We start from the raw sequence: 20639 nt of genomic DNA on the forward strand, positions 1-20639 counted from the left end.
ATCGGCCTCTTACAGCGAACACACCGCTGAAGTTTCATCGAGATCAATTAATGTATGTAGAAGTTATAACACTCTGACTGTTTCTCGTTCTCGCCATCATTTCGTTTCCTTGCCACGGCCAAACCGTTGGAGAGATCAATAATCTGCCGGCAATTTTTCATGGTCAATGTCTTGACATCATGCTGACCGAGTTTGGTGGCGATTGGTGGAGTTCTCTGGGAGGAGTATTCCAAATTCCATTGCGTGCGTTTTCAAACAACCCTAAATAGACGGTTTCCTGTTGGTCTGGGGTAAAAAGTGAAAGTATGAAGGATATATGAAATGATGAGATCTATATGTGTACCGAGTTTCATATTATTACATGCAAGCGTGTTTGAGTTATAGACCAAGTTTTCGGCCCCTGTTCCAGGGGCGCTGTCGAGCCCCTGCCACGCCCGGGTACCAGCTTCAGGCCGGCCCTAATGACCGCAGGTTCTGACCCGTGTGCAAAGTTTCAAGAGTTTTTGAGCATGTTAAGAGCCCAAAAAGTGCCCCGTAAGTCGTAAAAAAAAAAAATAATAATAATAATAATAATAATAATAATAATAATAATAATCCTAACGAAAACAATAGGGTCCTACGCACTTTGTGCTTGGGCCCTAAAAAAAATAGTGTTGAAATCCAATATGATGTCATGTCAGTAACATGAATCTTCATTTGATCTTGATGTCATGTGTTGTTTCTAGTCTTTATTCTTGACTGATAGTTACGCAGATTGATCTCTGATGTTGATTCAGCATATTTTTGCTCATCTAAGTCACGTTGAATCTACGTCATACCACTGAAAGCAAGCATAAAATCGATCTAATTGGTTTGTTTATCTGATGTTGAAACAATGTTGATTTCAATTGAGTGAAACAACGTTATACAATCAACATATTTTCTACTTTGATTTTACAATACTTAATAAATCAGCCTACGTATATATGTACTCTTTATTAAACACACCACACATTCAGATACTCATTGTTTTATTTATACAAAATATACATTTACAAATACATAATTCTTTCAACTTTTTCGACAGTATATTAATCGTAATACTTAAGTCAATTATAGAAAAATGCCTTCACACTGTTGCATTCACAAATGGATGTATAGCAACAAATTACAGGCTAATTTAAAGTGTCAATTTTACAGATTTAAAAGTTCACTCATTGATATAATTTTATAACTGCAGCAAATGTTTTTCTAATTTGCTTTGATAACAGTTACCTGGGGTCAGCTTGTTACAAATAATAGGTATATTATTTGCTTAATGATTAATAAGCATTATTTATCACCATTTTTCCAGAGCCATGGGTGGTTTCGCATAAGGTGCATTCCCATACAATTCTCTGCCATTGCTACATTCAGTTCAACAGCATTGCATTTATCCACTCTGTGTTCAAATCATTTATTTGTTTTATTGTTTAATTCAGTACTTTCCATTTTGGTCATTAGTTTATTATCCTTTAGCAGTGCATATTTATTATTAGCATGATTAATCGTTGTGGTATTTACTCTTGCATATCTATTGTTAATAAATGTCATTCATTTTATTACAACTGTCTTCATTGTGTTGATGATCAAAGACTCTACTAGTTCTCTACAATGAGAAGTAAGGAGATACAGGTCTGCATTCACTTGCACTGTATGGACCTACAGAACAGAGATATTCCTCTAAAAATCTTAATTTCTGTTCAGCAGAAGAAAGAAAGTCACACACATCTGGGATGGCATGAGGGGGAGGAAATGATGAATTTTCATTTTTGGGTGAACTGTCCCTTTAACACAAAGTCAGTGCAAGCTTCTAAGTTTCTCCCTAGCGTAGCGTTTATATTAAATGAACAATGAATTTTTTTTTTTTTTTTTATCTTAGTCTTTCATTTGGAGGTCCATGCCTCGCTATGTATTTATAAATGCATTCAGAAATGCATTCAGAAATGGTTAAATTATAATTGAGAACTTTCTAAGGAAGTGGTCGGCCAGAGCAGTGGGCAAGCAAGCACATTGTATTGTAGTACTCAAGACCATATTTTTGGTCTTGTCACGGACTTGAACAAGTGTGAAGTTCCTGAGATCAGCCGAGTTCCTTCAAAAGAAAAAAAGAGGAGAAAGAAAAAAGCCTGTTTATTATGTTCATTTGTATCTATTATTTCTTCCACTAAATTGACAAACTGATTGACATCAAATATTCTCCAATGATTGATGATTTTCTTTGGCACAAGACGTGAGGTGGAGCCTGGTGTATGTGAACTGTCAAGACCTGCTGAGGTTATAGTACAGTAAAACTGTATATTAGAATTTACTTGGATGACAATGAATGGAATAAATTCATGCACTGAGGAAACTCAAATTCAAAGTAAACATTTAGGTTCACTTAATGCGTATACAGGAAGCAATATTCAATCAATTGTGCCATTACAGAGGTTATAGAGGCACCTCCAACTGAGGTAAAAACAACACATGGTGAAGACTGAAAAAACTTAAATTTAGTAAACATTTGTCTGAAATTTCAGAATAGTGTGAAAACAGAAAGAAAAATGTATAGAATGTATTTTATCACTTAACTCCTTTACTGAACAGTATTATTAGATAATTAAAGGCTCTGCACTCTTGTTGGATGGACCAAATTAAAATAGCATGCTTTTACTGTGTCTGACAGAGTAGACACTAATTACAGTAAGATGTAAGTTATGAAGTTAATAAGCGCATGGAAAAAAAAACAACGTTTTTTGAAACCTGTTCCCTTACATGGATATCTTTGTTAACAAATGTGTCAGCTAACGAACCATTTCAAATTAATTTAGTATAAAAAAATAAAAACTACGATTTATAACCTGCTTTGTCCCTTATCTCAAGAATCAGTGATATAAGTTTAATGTCCTATCTCAGACTCTTCTGGTCTTGGTCTTTTCTTGGACTGGAACCCAAAGGCACTGTAATTCTAATGTACTGTAACACTGTACATTATAAAAGGTGAATATATTTTGAAAGAATGTCTTGTCTACACAATATGGTTTACTTGTTCCAAAAAATGTTTTTCTAACCGGAGCAGCAAAAACTTTACATTTTATCAAAGACCAAATGTTTCAGCCAATCAGAATATATCAATGCAAATGATATTAATATTTTATTATTATTTTTACAAATAACTTATCTATTACAAAGACAGTTTTCCCAGCTAAAATCAAAAACAACATTAGATATCCAATTGATTTTCTTACACATTTCTTTAAAAATCCATACACGCATTTGACGGACAAGTAGACTGATGAATGTGATTATTTATTTGGGCTTTTCAAAAGTTCATGAAACATGACTCTGTGCCAGTTTCTTGAAACCAAAAATAGTCATGTCTTGGAAATAAAGAGCACATAGAATAATGTTCTCAGCATTCTCAAAGTAATTTTTAGCCTGGATACCAGAAATCCACATTTTGGGAATGAAATGGATTCATTTGTTTTATAAATAATGACCTCATTTAACTTTGCAATGCACAATTAGTGTATTAGCAGTCTTCTGAGGACAGGTAACAAAGCATCCCTCTGAAATAAAAGGTCAATTAATAAAGTAAGAAAACATTTGAAAGGACCTGTTTATATTCTGTCACATCTGCAGAGGAGGCATTGTGCGTATGGTCATACCATGATCCACAACAGAGAACCTCTGCAAGACTGAAGGCACATTGTGAAATATTTCGCTACACTTAGGAACACAACGATCTGCACTTCCTATACTTTGTCAAATTTCAGAATCTATAAAGGCTGGCGGTGATAGTCCATGTTTTTAAAGCCCTAGTGAATCCTTGTCACTTTCAGGTTGGCACACAGACATAAGACAAAAATATTACAAGTCTTTCTCTCAATCCACATTACTGGAAATCCTCTGCTATGCATTCAGAAAGATTTCTCAAAGAATGATTCCGCTTGGCACAAAGGTATATATTCTCCTAATAGTAAACCAACATTCCAGTTTTCATATAGGAAAGAATTGGTTGTCTCAGGCTTTACTGGATTTCTTGTGAAGTCTTTTGACCACTCTTAGGTCATGTACCTTAATAAAGTCATCATCAGATTCGGATTCATGATTTTGCTGCATCTGCAGCCGTACGCCAGACAGAGTGCTTGACAATGAGCATCTTTTGATTTCATTTGCTGAAGCACGTTAGAGCATCCCTTTAAGTTCTCCCAAAACACCTTAAAGTTCATGGTGGAAAACAATACTTTTCTGAAAGAACAACAACAACAAAATAGCAATACGTAGAAATAAGTCTATAAAGCTACTGTTACAGGAAATACTTGTGAAAAAGCAAGAAAAAAAGGCATTGAAAAGCTTATTCTAAAACTATGTACAGTAAAATCTGTGTGGTGGAGACACTCCTCTGTAAACTGTACATCTAAAGCATGCATTTAATTTTTTTTCTGTTTGTTTACCAAACAAAAGAAATGTGAGTTTATCCTTTTATTTTTCCCTTCCGGTGGCTTGCATGAACAGTTCCCCTGAAGAAAGGCACGATGGAATCCATACACACACGTATGAAGTGTTTGTGTGTTTGTATATTATAAACATGTTAATGATATCACTGGAAGTATTGAACCTCTTCATGAACCGAGTGGGTAAAATCTCCCATAAGACACACAAAACTCACTCTCAACACACAAAAACACACACATTCTGTACAGAGACGAGCTGTAAACATCATCCACTCTTCAGTGAAAAGCACAACACAAACACAGACACTGCGCGACAAAGAGGAAACAAAAGAGCCCCAACAGACATGTCCAAGAGATTCCAGATGGAGGCAAAACGGTGGCTGTCTATGCGTCATTGTGTACGTGACATGCATTTTGTGTATGGCTCAGAAATGCCGTGGAAATTCACACTCTTCACAGCGGATAAGGGCAGGGTGGTTGAGGAAGGTACAGGCAGTACAGCTCCATGGAACGCCCTCATCTTCCTCAGGCTCTGATATCACCCTCACATTTGTACTGCTCTCTGAAACAAAGACACAAAGGCCATTTACAAAAAGTATAAAAGGGTTAGTTCAACCCAAAATTTTAGTTCTGTCATCAATTACTCAACTTCATGTAGTTAAAAACCCGTATGACTTACTTTCTTCCATGAAAGAGAAAGAGGTTATATAGTCTGTTAGTCTCAGTTACATTAAAAATAGAAATGTAAATATTAGACGAATAAAAAGAAAAGTAAAATTGTGTTTTTTACACGATTGGGGTCGGCGGATGCGCCGACACGTCCTGCTGGATTTTTCCGTCATTACAGCGAAACAACATAAAATACTCATTTTGGGGCATACAGATAAGTGTAAGACATCATTAGAGACTATAAAGGGTCTTCTTTTATTTGTGTACACTCACAATAACAACAAAATCTTGTGCTTTTGTAAAATAAAGAAAATAAAAAGTGTGAGCTTTCAGCAGTCTCTGTGTTCACAAGCATATTTCAGAAACACGTCACAAAAATGAACTGAAACTCTGCGAATACTTATCACACAAACATGAAACATATGTCTAAAGAAAGCTTAAACTGTCTACTTTTAAATAAAACAATTCAAATTTAAAACAAATAATGCAATATGTTTGAAACAAAGCGATGTACAGTTTTTACTAGGCTAATTATCTCTAATGTGATCCCACCCACCAGCAGAGTGCACCATTCATACGCTAATGTGCTTAGACGATCAATGCAAATCTACACGCCCCCGACAAGTTTATCATCAGATTCATTCACTTTCCTGCACGTTAAGATGATGTCAGGCTACACAGGCAAGGAAGTTCTACAGATGGTCTTGGATAGTGATGAAGAGTTCACATTTTCCTCAGAAGAAGAGCAGGACTCCGATGAACATTTGTATTTTGAAGAGAGACTTGATCCAGCTGAGGATTCAATTTCTGACGAGTAAGTCATTTCGTCTTCATTAGTTGACATGCTATTTTATATAAACATGTACATATTTTACTAGTGGGACTGTTTCCAGACTTGCCAGACAGGATTCAGAGTATTGACATTTGAAATATTTCCTAATAAGCAAGTTTTAGTTACATTTAAATGCTGTTTTGGCTAAAGCAGGTATTTAAAGTGTATGCTGAATGATATTTAATATGATTATATTTTAACTAGTGTTGATGCTGCCTCATCATCATCAACGAAGCTTGCAAAATATCTGTTTGGGTGTAAATGTGTCAAATGTGCTACAAATATGCCCGGTCGGTGAAGTGCGCGAATGTGTAAATGTTTGCGGTGTGCTATCTCCAGTAATGGCCCTTTGACAGACATATACAGCACGCGTCAATACCCATTAATTTCCTTTCAGTTATGCATATAGGCTACTGGTATTATACTTTGGAATATATATGTAATAATAGTTTTCAACTTTTATTATAGGAATGTGGCTGCATCACTCTCGCCTTCACCTGCAACCCGCACAAGGAGGTCACGCAGCACCCCAATCGAACATCAGAAAGACACATTTACCCACTATTTTACAGATGTTTCTGTCATTTTGTTTATATAATTAGTGATAATACAATATGTATGTGTGCCTGTGGCATTACAAAAATTGTTTTGTTGTTATGCATGCACAATATTAGAAGTACCAAGAAGTACTAGGTACCAAGTCGGTACTCAAACAAAAAATTATTTACAATACCAGAATTTCTGAAGGTACCGGGGTACCGAGTACTGGGTCTACCCGGTACCCATGCAGAGTCGGTAACTTTCGAACGCTCACAACAAGCAAAAGATGACGACAAGCAAAGTAGCTGCGGAGTCTCAACTGAATCATGTCGAAATGAAAAGTGGAAAAAGCCAGGTCATTTGAGGCTGATGAAAAGGGAAACATCACAGATCAGCAAAAGCCTATTTGTAAACGCTGCTTTCCCAATTTTCTGACGATAGGAGGAAACACATCAAACTTAATAAAGACAGACACCCGGATTTATTCAAGCAAATAAAGCAGGTGAGTTTAAAAGCATATTATCATTTACATTAGGGCTGAAACGTTTAGTCGACATTATCGACATCGTCGAAAATACAAAATTGATGAGAAAAATGTTCGTTGTCTAATAGTCGTTTGATCTCATTTAACATAACATGAAATCAGATTAAACTGTAACGATATCGCGTGAGAGCAGCAGTTCAGAATTACACAGATCACAGATGCACTCGAAACTTTCACAGTTTATTTTATGTAGATCCCAAAGTATTAGTGAATGATTAAAAAAAAGTACATTCAGAACTGCATGTACCGTTGTGTAATAAGCAGAGCCGGAGCTCTTTAAAGGAAACATCCCGGCGTAACATCTTAAATGCAGTAAAATTGCTTTATTAAAGTTCAAATAATACAGAAGCAGGTCATGTTAATAACTATAAACTCAGAAACTGGCATTTCTCTGTGTGGTCGGTGCCTCTTCTATGAGTTGCGCGAATGTCTCGATCTCAGGGGGAGAGATTGAAACTTCACCGGCTGAGAGAGAGACTCTATGGCAAGCCGTTTTAACTTTTATTAATTTCCAGGATATGAATTCTTGATATCAACAATTCAATATTCACTAGTTCAAATTTCTATTCTTGAAATCAAGAATTGCGTGGTTACTAGTAAAAATGTATATTCTAGATATCAACAATTGAATTGCTACTAGTAAAAATTTAAATTTTTGATATCTGAAAATGTATTTATGATATCAACATAATTTCAGATATCTAAAATGGCTTTCTTACTAGTAACAATCACATTCATGATCAGAAATGAACATTGTCACTAGTAGCAATTCAATTGTTGATATCAAGAATAGACATTTCAACTAGTGACAATTGAAATCTTGATATAAAAAGGTTTTTACTAGTACGAATTGTATTTCTGATATGTGAAATTGGAATTTCAACAAGAAATCAATTCTTGATATCAACAATTGATTTTGAATGGCAGCCCATGGTGACATTTCACTAGTGAAAATACAATTACAAATATCAAGAATTATAGTTTTTACTAGTTGAAATACAATTCTTGATATCTAGAATGAGCATTTTAACTAGTGAAAATTGAATTGTTGATATCAGGAATTCATATCCTGGAAATGAATAAAAGTTCAAACGGCTTGCCATAGCTGAGAGAGATTCTGCCTCTGGGACATCATCCCTCAAGCGTGCATGCTAAATGCAGCTAAATTAAAACGTGATTGCTCGCAACTTATTTAATCATAATATATGTCACTGTGCATTTCTTATCATGAAGAAAATTGGCAATATGCAGCTTTATTAATATGAGAGCACTTTGCACATTTGGAAGTAGTTTTTATTAATTCTATTGTATGCTTGTTTATTTAGCCTTTTTTTAGTACTTGGTAAAAACTTAAATTAAAAGTTGAAGCAAATCTTATATAAGTGTTCAAAAATACTTAAAGCATACATTGTTCAGTTTTGTTACAATTAAAAATTAATATATTTAAATGAAAGTGTTGCTCAATGGCATATTTCTGTTCTTAGTTCTGCTGCTAATGTTTTGTAGACTTTGTTAATAAAAGAGTGTTGTTTAGTATCCTGTTTTTTGTTTTGCTTTGGTACCGAAAATGGTATCGAGTACCGTAAAATTTCACTGGTATTGGTACCGACACAACACTAGTTCAAACTTTATTTATTCTTTTAGGAATGTGGATCAGACACCTGTTGCAAAGAGGATGGATACAGGATGGACCTCTTGTATTTGTTAAGTGGATGGACATACGAGAGGTATCTGTCTGTTGTACCATCCATTCTGCTTATCCAGGTAAGACTGTGCAAAGGGTGAAATCACAAGATATATGGAGTACAAAGACATTTCCATGTCCTGCACCGGTGACAGCCTACAACAAACAAATGGGAGGTGTTGACCTGTCTGATCAGCTGTTACAGTACTACACTGCACAACACAAAACAATGAAGTGGTCCAGAAAGATCTTTCTACACTTATTGGACATTGCTTCCACAAACGCTTACATTATGCACAAAGAGCTAGGTGGTAATACGACCCACAAAGAGTTCAAGGAACAGCTTATTACAGAGCTCTGTGGTGTGTCACAGAAAGTAGCACCAAAACAGACCAGTAGTGACCATGTACCGGTTCCAGGAGCTGAGCAGACATCAGATGCAAAGGATATTGCCACCGTTGGTCGCCGGAAGTACATGCTTGCAAAGTACAGCATGGTAAAAGGCAGGTCATAACTTAGAAATGCCAGGCATGTGATATTCACTTGTGTCTTCAGTTGAACAGGAACGGTTTTCAAAAATAGCATGAAGCTGTATTCTCATCTGTGTGCTGTGAACTGTTCACTTCAAAGTTGACAATGCTTATGTGCAATACTGTGTGAGCAAGCAGGCTACGCATATGTGGATGAGTGGGCTCATACAAACATCCACCTTTGGTAATACTCTTGTCTCTCCCTATGTGCACTGGATACTTTCATTATTTTTCTTTCATCTTGTTTGCACGTTTGCCCTGAATGTCTTTTGTACCACTGCTCTATGTGTTGTTTGGTGTGTAAATCCGTTCATCAAAGAATCCTGAAGAAAAATGTACACTGTTTTCAACATTGATGATAATATTAATAAACGTTTCAAATAAATGCAGTCTTGCTGAGCAGAAGGGACTTTTTTTTAAACATTACAAAATCTTACCAATCTAAAACTTTTAAACGGTAGTGTAGGTCTAAAGTTTTTAATTAAAGTCTTTATGTAATGAAAATGTATAGTCAGAATACTACTTTTAACTTCTACTACTTTTTACTTCCTCACATTCATTCTCTTTCTGTCACATTCCTCATTGATAGGCCCATGGAGGGGTCTTTTGTCTCCTCAGGTGTGAATTACCTCAATATTCATGTTAGTTCACGCCTCCTCGCATATGACCTTTCAACACTAAAATTGTCTTACAAAAGTTACATGACTATATTGTTTTGTATGAATGAGTTGATCATGGATGGTTTTCACATCATTTTGTAGCAAAAACTCTAGACTACAAGATCCGGTTCTCAAAAGTCTTGAGGACAAATGTTTAGTATGTGTTATATGGCCTTATTTCAATGACTTACAATTTTAGTTTTTTCAAAAACCACGCATAAACGTTATTTTCTCAAAAATACAAACCTGTACATGCATGTTGCTCACATATTATTGTACCCCAGTTTGTGCTGTATACAGTGTTATCAGACTTAAGCCATTAATATGTTTTTAAACAACTGAAAAAAGCACAAATGTCAAGGCATGTCAAAACTTCTCCAGGGCCCAAAACACCCTCAGACCCCAGAGGGTTAAGACTGCATTCAAATTTTAGATGTGTGGCACAGCATGATGATTTAAGTAGAGGTCTTTGGCCATCGCATTTAGGAATGTTACGACTGCACATCTGCAATGAAGAAAAACACTGCAGTACCGCCAGCATGTCGAGTACAGTGCAACACAAAGTTAACATAGAACTGTCTCTTAAAATGTTTCTTTTCTTGTTTTATTTTTTTACTTTAATGTCCATAGAAAAATATGACATTTATTTATATTTGTGAAACTGTGAAAGCGTCAACTACAAGATTTACAGGAAACAATTTACTTGTTTTACTTGTCAAAGCAGCGAACCTGATTCCACGTAAGACTCACTGATGACAATGTGAATTAAAAATGTTGTCTTTTTTTTGCAACGACCACTTTGGCACTTTCTGGCCTCTGAATTAATAATCTTTAAGGTTTTTTCTATGGATGTTCTATAAAAGCTTTTAACTTCATTGCATTTGTTTTTTGGAACAAGTAACGTGGATATAATATGTTTTCACTGTTTGGCGCGGACGTCTGTTTAATTGTTTTTGTTTATTTCTGCAGATTTGAGAATTTGAATTGGCTAAATCTTTAGATTTAATTATTTGATGCACTTAAGTTTAAAATGGAATCCAGTTTTTGTTAACAGCCATGTTGTAACAGCCCCAAATCCCCAAAAAGTTGAGATGGTTTGTAAAATGCTAATAAAAACCAAAAGGAGTGATTTGAACATTCTATTCACCCTGCGCTATTTTGAAAGCACTATTACAACACATTATTAGATTTTTTTACCTTGTGCATTTATTTATTTATTTATCTTTAAATATACACTCATTACAAATCACATGATTGCAATTGGCACCAAAAGTTGGGAAAATCGAGTGTTTACCACTGTGCTACATCATTTCTTCTAATATCACTTAGGCATTTGGGCACTGATGACACAAGTTTAAGTTTAGTAAGCAGAATTTTCCCCCATTCATCCATTATGTAGGTCTTCAGCTGCACAATTGTACGGGTCTTCATTGCCAGTTGTGCGCTTCATGATGTGCCACATATTCTCAACTGGAAACAGGTCAAGACTGCAGGCAGGACAGTCTAGAGGCCAGTCTGGCAGGCAGTATGTGGTTGTCCTGCTAAAAAATGCAAGGACATCCCAGGAAAAGACTGTGCTGGAAACACCGATCAGCCACAACATTAAAACCACCTGCCTAATATTGTGTAGGTCCCCCTTGTGCCACCAAAACAGCACCAACCCGCATCTCAGAATAGTATTCAGAGATGATATTCTTCGCAGCACAATTGTACAGTGTGGTTATCTGAGTTACTGTAGACTTTGTAAGTTTGAAACAGTCTGGCCATTCTCTGTTGACCTCTCTCATCAACAAGAAATCTCCATCCACAGAACTGCCGCTCACTGGATGATTTTAGTTTTTGGCACCATTCGGAGTAAATTCTAGAGACTGTTGTGTGTGAAAATCCCAGAAATGCTCAAACCAGCCCATCTGACTCCAACAATCATGCCACTGTCCAAATCACTGCGATCACATTTTTTCCCCATTCTGATGGTTGATGATCTCATTAACTGAAGCTCCTGACCCGTATCGGCATGGACTGCACTTCTGCCACACGATTGGCCGATTAGATGATAACACAGATGATTGTTGGTGCCAGACTGGTTTGAACTGAAAAAGTCTACGATAACCACACTGTACAATTGTGATAAGAAGAAAATCATCTCTGAATGCTATTCTGAGATGCGGGTTGGCGCTGTTTTGGTGGCACAAGGGGGACCTACACAATATTAGGCAGGTGGTTTTAATGTTGTGGCTGATCAGTGTATGTTACTCCAAAATATTTACATATCTTTCTGCATTAATGGTGTCCTCACTGAAGTGAAAGTTACCCATGCCATGGGCACTCAAACACACCATGACACTGTCTTTTGGACCTAACACTAATATCAGCTTTGATTGTCCTTTTCCTCTTTGGCGCGGAGAACATGAAAGCCGTTTTTTCCAAAATATATTTGAAATGTGGACTCATCAGCCCACAAAACATGATTCCATTGTTCTGCTTTCCATCAAAGATGAGACTGAGCCCAGAGAGGTCGGTGGCGCATCTGAACAGTGTTGATGTAGGGCTTCTGCTTTGCATAGAAAATCTTAATTTGAATCTGTGGATTACATGTATCTTTTTAAACATGTAAGGCTGAAATCAAGATGTCATAAAACTCTTACACAGATGAGAATCCTACTGAGCAAGGACCATCAAACACAAATCTCACATCTGACCTCTTATCTCACCTCAGGCCAATTTAGGCCTATTCTTCTAAAACGAACTCATCTTGTCCCACCTTAGTTCTGGGACAACTATTCTTCTAAAACTAACTCATCTTGTTGTTTTCTATCAGGTAATGGTAATTGCAATTTGAACTGAAAGGTCTCTCTGCAACCAGACTGACCCAGACAGACAAAAGCATGTAGCTTTTCTTTACCAGGTAATTGCAATTTGAATTTCTTATGTTTGGTAAATGTTTGAATGGAACGCAAGTTTAATTATATTATTAATTGATGATTTTGAGTTTGATTTATTATTTTAATTGGATTGTTTGAATGTATTTATATTACCTGGTAAAATAAATTGTTACTTTTTAATTCATCCTGAAGGACTGTTTTTAGTATATTTCTTAACTAATCTACTTCAGTAGAACCCCATTAGTTAAGTAAAAGGCTAAACGGCAAACCGAGAACCTATAACAGGACTTAGCCAAGTAGAATTAAATGGGAATACTAAGAGTAGGACCGAGAATCTGCAAAACAGAACTTAACTGACTGGGGCTAAACGATGAGTCGAGAATCAATAATAGAACTTGGCCAAATAAGACTAAACATCACTTCAGTCTATTATGATGGACTTCAGAGGATGAACTGATGACAACTCCAACCATAAGACATGGGATACTTCATACGCCATTGTCTGAACCTTGGATTTAGGATGGACCACATTGAACCTCACCGAAATAACCGGCCAGGTTGAACAACATTTCACATCCCTGATCTCTGCCTGCATCACCTCGGTCTATTGATGGACTATGATCTTGAAATGTAATGCATAGACTAACTATTGCCAACAAAAGCCTTCATCAGCCAATTAACAAGGACAATTGCACCTATGTGAACTTCTGCAGTTAATCCAGGATGGACTTCAAAGACATTGGTCATTAATCTTACAGTTCAAACACAATCGATGTTTAAACACTGACCCTTAACCCTTACTTAGTTTAATAATTTTAAACCATGACTTTAACTATACATAAGTAATATTTACATTATATTCATGATGTTAGCCCGAGGGGAACTGGCCCCTACAGTGAGTCTGGTTTCTCTCAAGGTTATTTTTCTCCATTAATCCACATCTTATGGAGTTTTGTGTTCCTTGCCACAGTCGCCTTCAGCTTGCTCACTGGGGTTATTAATACAATTATTATTTAATTACTTATTTTTAAACACGATAAACAATAGTATTTTATCTAATTACACAATGATGATTCATCGACATTATAGACATTACAGTTTTATCGTCTGTTAATGCTGATCTTCTGTAAAGCTGCTTTCAAATGATGTGTGTTGTGAAAGGCGCTATACAAATAAAATTGACTTGACTTAAACGGGTAAAACAGAGAACCTATAGGGACTTAGTCTAAAACTTACTAATATCTGAAACTGATGAGTTTGTACTTAAAGGACCTGCGTCCGGCCGGCACAGGACCCAAATAACATTGAAATAACAAATATACAGCCTAGAAGAGCAAATTACTAAAAATAATAAGATACAAAACTTAAATTCATAGCATAAATACGTCAATGAGATTTTTTCATAAATGGAGTCAGATGAAATAAAGAAAACAATATATGATAAGATTAATAAAACATGGAACTCAAATCAAATAATCAAAGTATTATTTAATGCGCAGGGTAAGACAGAACACGCAGGAGGCCTTCAGCCACAATATTGGATTCCGACCTTGGGCCAGTAGGTGGACCCCCTTACAAACAGAATTACACTATTTACATGGGTCACATTTTTAGGTCAGAAAAAAAATGAATTCCAGATTAACTGGAATCTTTAGATTAAAAAGCATTTTTTAAAAAAAGTTGCCAGCCACCGCCAGGGTTTTTGACGATTTTCGCTAAATTTTAATGGCCCGCAGAATATTTTCTTCCATGAATATATGAAGATGCTATATATCAAAATAAAGATCTGGGCCTCTGCTTTTAGGGCAAAAAAAACAATTTTATTTTATCTTCATTTGTTCTTTTTTATTGCGACTTGAACAGAGGTAGGTTTTGTCAAAAACAACATTTCAGACAAAAAGCTGAGAAAAAGGCATGTTTATGTCTGATATTTTGAGCTTCTCATACTCCACTTCTTCATGTTTGAGACGATCGCAGTCTGTTTCTTTGATCAAAGAGTTGCGTACTCTTTCAAAACATGCGCAAGGGTCTTCCTTACCGTATAACACCTAAAACACGGAAACCCGGAAAATTCCGCGGGGAAGCGTTTTTTCATAAAACACGGAAAATTCCGTGTTTGGCGGGGAAAGAGTTAATCATATCCCTGTTTAACATCTCCTGTTTCACATCACCTTGTTATTTCAAGTCATCAGAATGTTATTAGTCCCAATTTTACCATCTCAACTTTTTTGGAGCATGTTGCAATCATCTGATTTGAAATGAGTGTAAATTTGTCAAAAAACAATTACACTCACTATGTAAAACATCAAATAAAGTTTTGTTGTAATGCTGCATGATTAATCATATCGCAATGTCAGCCTGTGCGATTCTATGATGGCAAATGCTGCGATTATATAAAATAAATAAGTGCATGTGTGGACGTGACAGCCCATTCTCTCTGAGAGCTGTTTGCACATTTTGTACACCGCTAAATAAAAAGATGACCAGTCAGTCTCAGTTTAGGGAGTGGCACGTGTGGTCATGTGAGTTTCCGGTGCTGTCAGAGCTGCTTCAACCAGTCGCGGAAAAGACCCAATCTGAGCAGGCGTCGAGAACGGGAGAGATTTAAAGTTCCGCCGGGTGATGCGCACTCAAACACAGAGACGCTCGTCTCTCTTGATTTTCCTTGATAACCAAGCAAGTTGACTCATGATACCATTTGTTTATTATTTCACAAATCGCATATCACAATATTAAACTCAATAATCAAAATATGAAATTTTCCCCAAATCGTGCAGCCCTAATCTAAAGTAAATAGATTTGACAAATAAATAATGTTTGTTTTTATTAGCATTTTCCATACTGTCCCAACTTTTTTGGCATTGGGGACTAAATGAATATTGAGGTAATTCACACCTGAGGAGACAAAAGAACCCTCCCATGGGCCTATCAATGAGGAATGTGACAGAAAGAGAATGAATGCGAGGAGACAACGATCAAAATCAAGTTAAGTTAAAAGAAGTATTCTGACTATACATTTTCATTACATAAAGACTTTACTTAATTTTAGACCTACACTACTGTTTAAAAGAAGTCTCTTCTGTTCACCAAGACTGCATTTATTTGATCCAAAATACAGTAAAAACAGTGATATTTTGAAATTTTTTTACAATTTAAAAGAACAGTTTTCTATTTGAATATATTGTAAAATGCAATTTGTGATCAAAGCTGAAATTTCAGCATCATTACTGTAGTCTTCAGTGTCAAATGATCCTTCAGAAATCATTATAATATGCTGATTTTCTAATATGGACATATTTAAAGTGCATTTCACTCATTTAACCTGAACACATATTTGCAAGCACAAGCTTTGTTGATGATAATGAGGCAGCATAAACACTAGTTAAAATATAATCTAAACATTCATATTATTTTTATATCATATTTATATCATACAGCATACACTTTAAATACCTGCTTTAGCCAAAAAACAGCTTTTAAATGTAACTAAAACTTGCTTATTAGGAAATATTTCAAATGTCAATACTCTGAATCCTGGTTGTCAAATCTGGAAACAGTTCCACTAGTAAAATATGGACATGTTTATATAAAATAGCATGTCAGCTAATGAAAACTCAATGACTAACACGTCTGAATTGTTATCCTCGACTGGATCAAGTCACAAACTTTCATCGGAGTCCCGCTCTTCTTCTGAGGAAAATGTTAACTCTTCCTTACTATCCAGGAATTTCCTTGCCTGTGTATCGTTTCAAAAGCACAGAAAAGTGAATGAATTATGTTTACATCAAACCTCACAGTCGGGGGCGTGTAGATTTGCATTGATTGTCTAAGCACATTAGCGTATGAATGGCGCACTCCGCTGGTGGGTGGGATCACATTAGAGATAATTAGATAGACCTGTAAAAATTGTTAAAATCGCTTTGTTTCAAACAGATTACATTGCAGGAGAATATTTGTTTTAAATTTGAATTGTTTTATTTAAAAGTAGACAGTTTAAGCTTTCTTTAGACATATGTTTCATGTTTGTGTGATAAGTATTCACAGAGTTTCAGTTCATTTTTGTGACGTGTTTCTGAAATATGCTCGTGAACACAGAGACTGCTGAAAGCTCACACTTTTTATTTTCTTTATTTTACAAAAGCACAAGGTTTTGTTGTTATTGTGAGTGTACACAAATAAAAGAAGACCCTTTATAGTCTCTAATGATGTCTTACACTTATCTGTATGCCCCAAAATGACTGAGAATTTTATGTTGTTTCCGCTGTAATGACGAAAATATCCAGCAGGACGTGCCGGCGCCCCCAGAGGGTTAAGAGACTGATTGATAAAAAAACGTCTTTCTGATGTATTATCACTGATGTCTTGTAGCTTTTTTGCCATCCTTACTGAATTAATGTCTTTAAATTCAAATATAATTCAAATTTTGGAGTATTTCAGTGAAAAAATGTAATCTAGTTTCCTAGCCTCGTTGACAGCCCTAATGGTGAATGAGGCTGTCATTCAGCCAAGTGTCTCCTTTTGTGTTCCACGAAAGAAAGTCATACAGGTTTGGAACAACATAAGGGTGAATAAATGATGACAGAATTTTCATTTTGAGTTAACTCTCTCTCTTTAATCCCACATTTAAACTGGGGAAAGGCCTGAGCGGAAAAGAGTTAGAAAGGAGAGGGAAACAGTAGCAGGAAAAAAATGGAAAGAGAGAGAGACCCACCCATGGGTACAGCCACAGGAGGTGGTACAGGAGGTAGAGAGGGGTCTCGCTTTAACTTGGAGCTGACATTTATTTTGCGTCCCCTCCTGTCAAGAGAGCCTGTGTGATCCGCACCTTGACGACCATACAACACGATGGACAGATTGAATAAAAAAAGAAACCGAGGATGAGAATGAAATGTAGAGGTGGAGAAATAAAGCTGCAGATGTTTCATGAAACAAAAACTAAATAAAAAGGTAAAATAGAGAAATGGAGACAATTACTGCAAAGGACTTCACAAAGTATGAAAGTTGCAAAGTATGCAGATAAATAAAAAACTAAGAGGAGATTGTATTGGAAGTGTAAAGAGACGAGGACAGAGGGTTTCTCTGAGACCAACCTGCTTTTGTAGGACCTTTGGGAGGTTTAGGAGGTACAGGACCCTTGAATCCAAGGTTGTCATAAAAATTGTGAATTGCAATGGGATTAAAGTCTGGTCCTAAGGGACAGAAGAACAAAGAGTCAAGACATTACGTTTTTCCAAGTACTTGTCCTTCAATTAAGTAAAATTATCATACAGCACATTAAAAATGGCAGCAAAACGGGTGAAGAAAAAGTTCAGGGTGAACTTTTGGTCTGCTTCATTTGTGATTTGTGGGTTCTTTTGATTCACACTGTGATGGAGCCAGTCCACACAAATATTGTTGCTCCAATCCACATACTCTGGTGTTGATATAATATCTTATAAAGTTAGGGTATTAAGTTGTTTCTTTAAAAACAGACTGAATAATGTACTATATAGCATTCCAGCATAACAGATCTGAACACATACATTTTATATGGAGTTATATCAATTTCTTAAAACGTTGCAAATGTTCACAGCAAATTTCCTAAAAAAGCTGCTGCAAAGCATATTTGGGTGCAGAAAGGACAAAAAAGTATTGCTTTGAATAACAGTGAGGAGTAGTGAAGTAGTGACAGTGACACACTGAGGGAGGTCGAAATGTCTGTCTGTCCCCTGACCTTTGAGAAATGAAATGACAAAAAAAGGGAGTGCAGAATTGACTTTTTTTGAGTGAGGACAGAGAGGAATGGGAAAAATGGCTCACCTCGTGTTTGAAGGAGGTCGATCTCTTTGGTTAAACAATCGATATCAATCTGCAGTAACCTATTCTTACATCTCAACTGCTGCATCTCTTCAATCTGAAAAACAGAGCATTTATTTTGGCAGAAATCTGAAAGTGCTGTGTGCAATTGACAGTTTATAATGTTCCTCATTAAAATCTAAAGATACACAAGCATCTCCATTTCTGGAATACTGTGTCCCATTTTTAGATTTGTATAATAACATGTAGTTATTAATATTCATTCCTTAAGCTCAAGCATCTCAAAGCCTCGGACCTTCAACCTAATAAACTACACTGATGAGCCAAAACATTAGAAAGACCTGCCTAATATACTGTTAGACCTCTGCGTGCCACCAAAACAGCACAGACCTCTGAAGGTGTCCTTTGGTATTTGACACCGAGACATTAGCAGTATCACTTGTACTCCTTAAATGCATCCGAGTGACCCGAGTGTGCTCAAGACTATAAAGGTCTGTTGCATGTATGTTTTTAAGAAAAGTTTAACTCTTTTCTCTGAGTCTTGACTGTTCTGACGAACACAATTGGTGAGCACTTATACCTCCTTCCTATAAGACTTCCTAAGTTCTATCTGCTCCACACAATGTACATTCATTTCCCAAATATACTGTAATTCTTGAGACTGTACATGTAAAGAATTATCCCACGTGAACTTCCCCACTTTCCCCTAAATGTGAGAACAACAAAATCAATTTTCACACCCCTCATAGCGAAAAATACATGCACTTACAGATGGTATCTGACTGACAGAGTTGGAGCGCTGTAGTCGTCTCCTCGTGAGGTCATTCTCCATCTCGTTGACTTCCTCTTTCAGCTTTTCTAGTTTTCTCTTCTTAAGCTCTAATTCATGCCACAACCGCTCCATACGTGCCCGCTGATGGACTAACAGAGCTGTGAATACAAGTAGACCGTTATTAGATGCATCCAGATCCAGCAGATTCTTGCATACTTTGATTATCTGATGCTGCGCTACATCAAAAGTGCTGCATTTCTTACAACAGTGGCCTAAACAATGGCTAAATAACTAGCTGACATGATGTCAGACGAAAAGGAAAGTTGTTTTAGAGGCCGAGCAAGCAAATATATTTTGATGAAAGATTACAAAAACATTTGTAATTCTTTAGAACAACACGCATCTAAGAATCGTGTATTGAGAAAGTCAAAAGAGCCAAAAACTTCAGAATGTCTTAAGTCTTGTACGAGCATACACGCATATTCACAAATAGATGTACCCATACCCATAAAACAACACACACTCATACAGATCATTAACAGTAAATGACGTAGGGATGCCAGAGCATATACCAGCATTGAGGGTTGTTTTAAAGATGGGTTTGCAGGAACATTAATTAGAACTTCCCTGAATACATTAATAATCAACACAACACTTAGTTGGTTAAATACTGTATCAGTGTTTCCTACAGAACTTTGTAATGTGTTTAATTGTTTCGTTTTTTTTTTTTAGTTAAATGATATTTCTAACACAAAGTTATACCTAGGCCCACAATTGTTTTATTAACCAAAATGCAATTATTCTGCTTTAAGGCTCATAAAGCACATTTCATAAAGTGATCTATAGTTAAGCACACTTTACAGGCTAATAATATTGGTTCATATAGGGCGGGACATAAATGAAAGTACTTTGTGATTCAGTACGTCAGATGTTAATTAAGTAATCAGTAATATGTTTTTAGTTTAGTTTCACTTGCATTATCAACTGAGGCTGTACCAGTGTTCCTTTCTTCACAGTTTTTCATTTTAGTCATAGTTTGTCTTTTGACAAAAATGTATTTTAATATAGTCAATACTTTGTCATATCATCTTCATTCATTTTATTCAGTTTTACTGAAAACAATGGTTAACTTTAGTTAGCGAAAATCATATTTTTAGTTGATGATGATGTGCAAAATGGACAAAAAGTGTGTCAAACTGTAACAGACCAAACTTTAATCAAATATTCAAACATTTATAAAACAATGAATAAACATTTTCTATTTTGAGAAAATA

At 36.0% G+C, this 20639-nt stretch overlaps 1 protein-coding gene across 3 annotated transcripts in view; it reads right to left on the reverse strand.

Annotated features, from left to right (window-relative positions):
* Window positions 1-1007: 1007 nt before the first annotated feature.
* Window positions 1008-20639, reverse strand: part of LOC127624112 (TGF-beta-activated kinase 1 and MAP3K7-binding protein 2-like) — a 61356-nt gene continuing 41724 nt past the window's right edge. For 2 of the 3 annotated variants that reach the window (XM_052098780.1, XM_052098779.1), the window contains exons 5-9: window positions 19363-19523; window positions 18597-18690; window positions 17888-17986; window positions 17509-17622; window positions 1008-5019 (exon numbers count right to left, since the gene is read on the reverse strand). In XM_052098780.1, the coding sequence (XP_051954740.1) occupies window positions 4883-5019; window positions 17509-17622; window positions 17888-17986; window positions 18597-18690; window positions 19363-19523 (605 nt within the window). In that variant the 3' untranslated portion in view covers window positions 1008-4882. The remainder of the gene's footprint in view (window positions 5020-17508; window positions 17623-17887; window positions 17987-18596; window positions 18691-19362; window positions 19524-20639) is intronic. The other variant, XM_052098781.1, reaches the window with a different exon arrangement.

The sequence above is a fragment of the Xyrauchen texanus genome, chromosome 30 (assembly GCF_025860055.1).
Source record: "Xyrauchen texanus isolate HMW12.3.18 chromosome 30, RBS_HiC_50CHRs, whole genome shotgun sequence".
Taxonomy (NCBI): Eukaryota; Metazoa; Chordata; class Actinopteri; order Cypriniformes; family Catostomidae; genus Xyrauchen; species Xyrauchen texanus.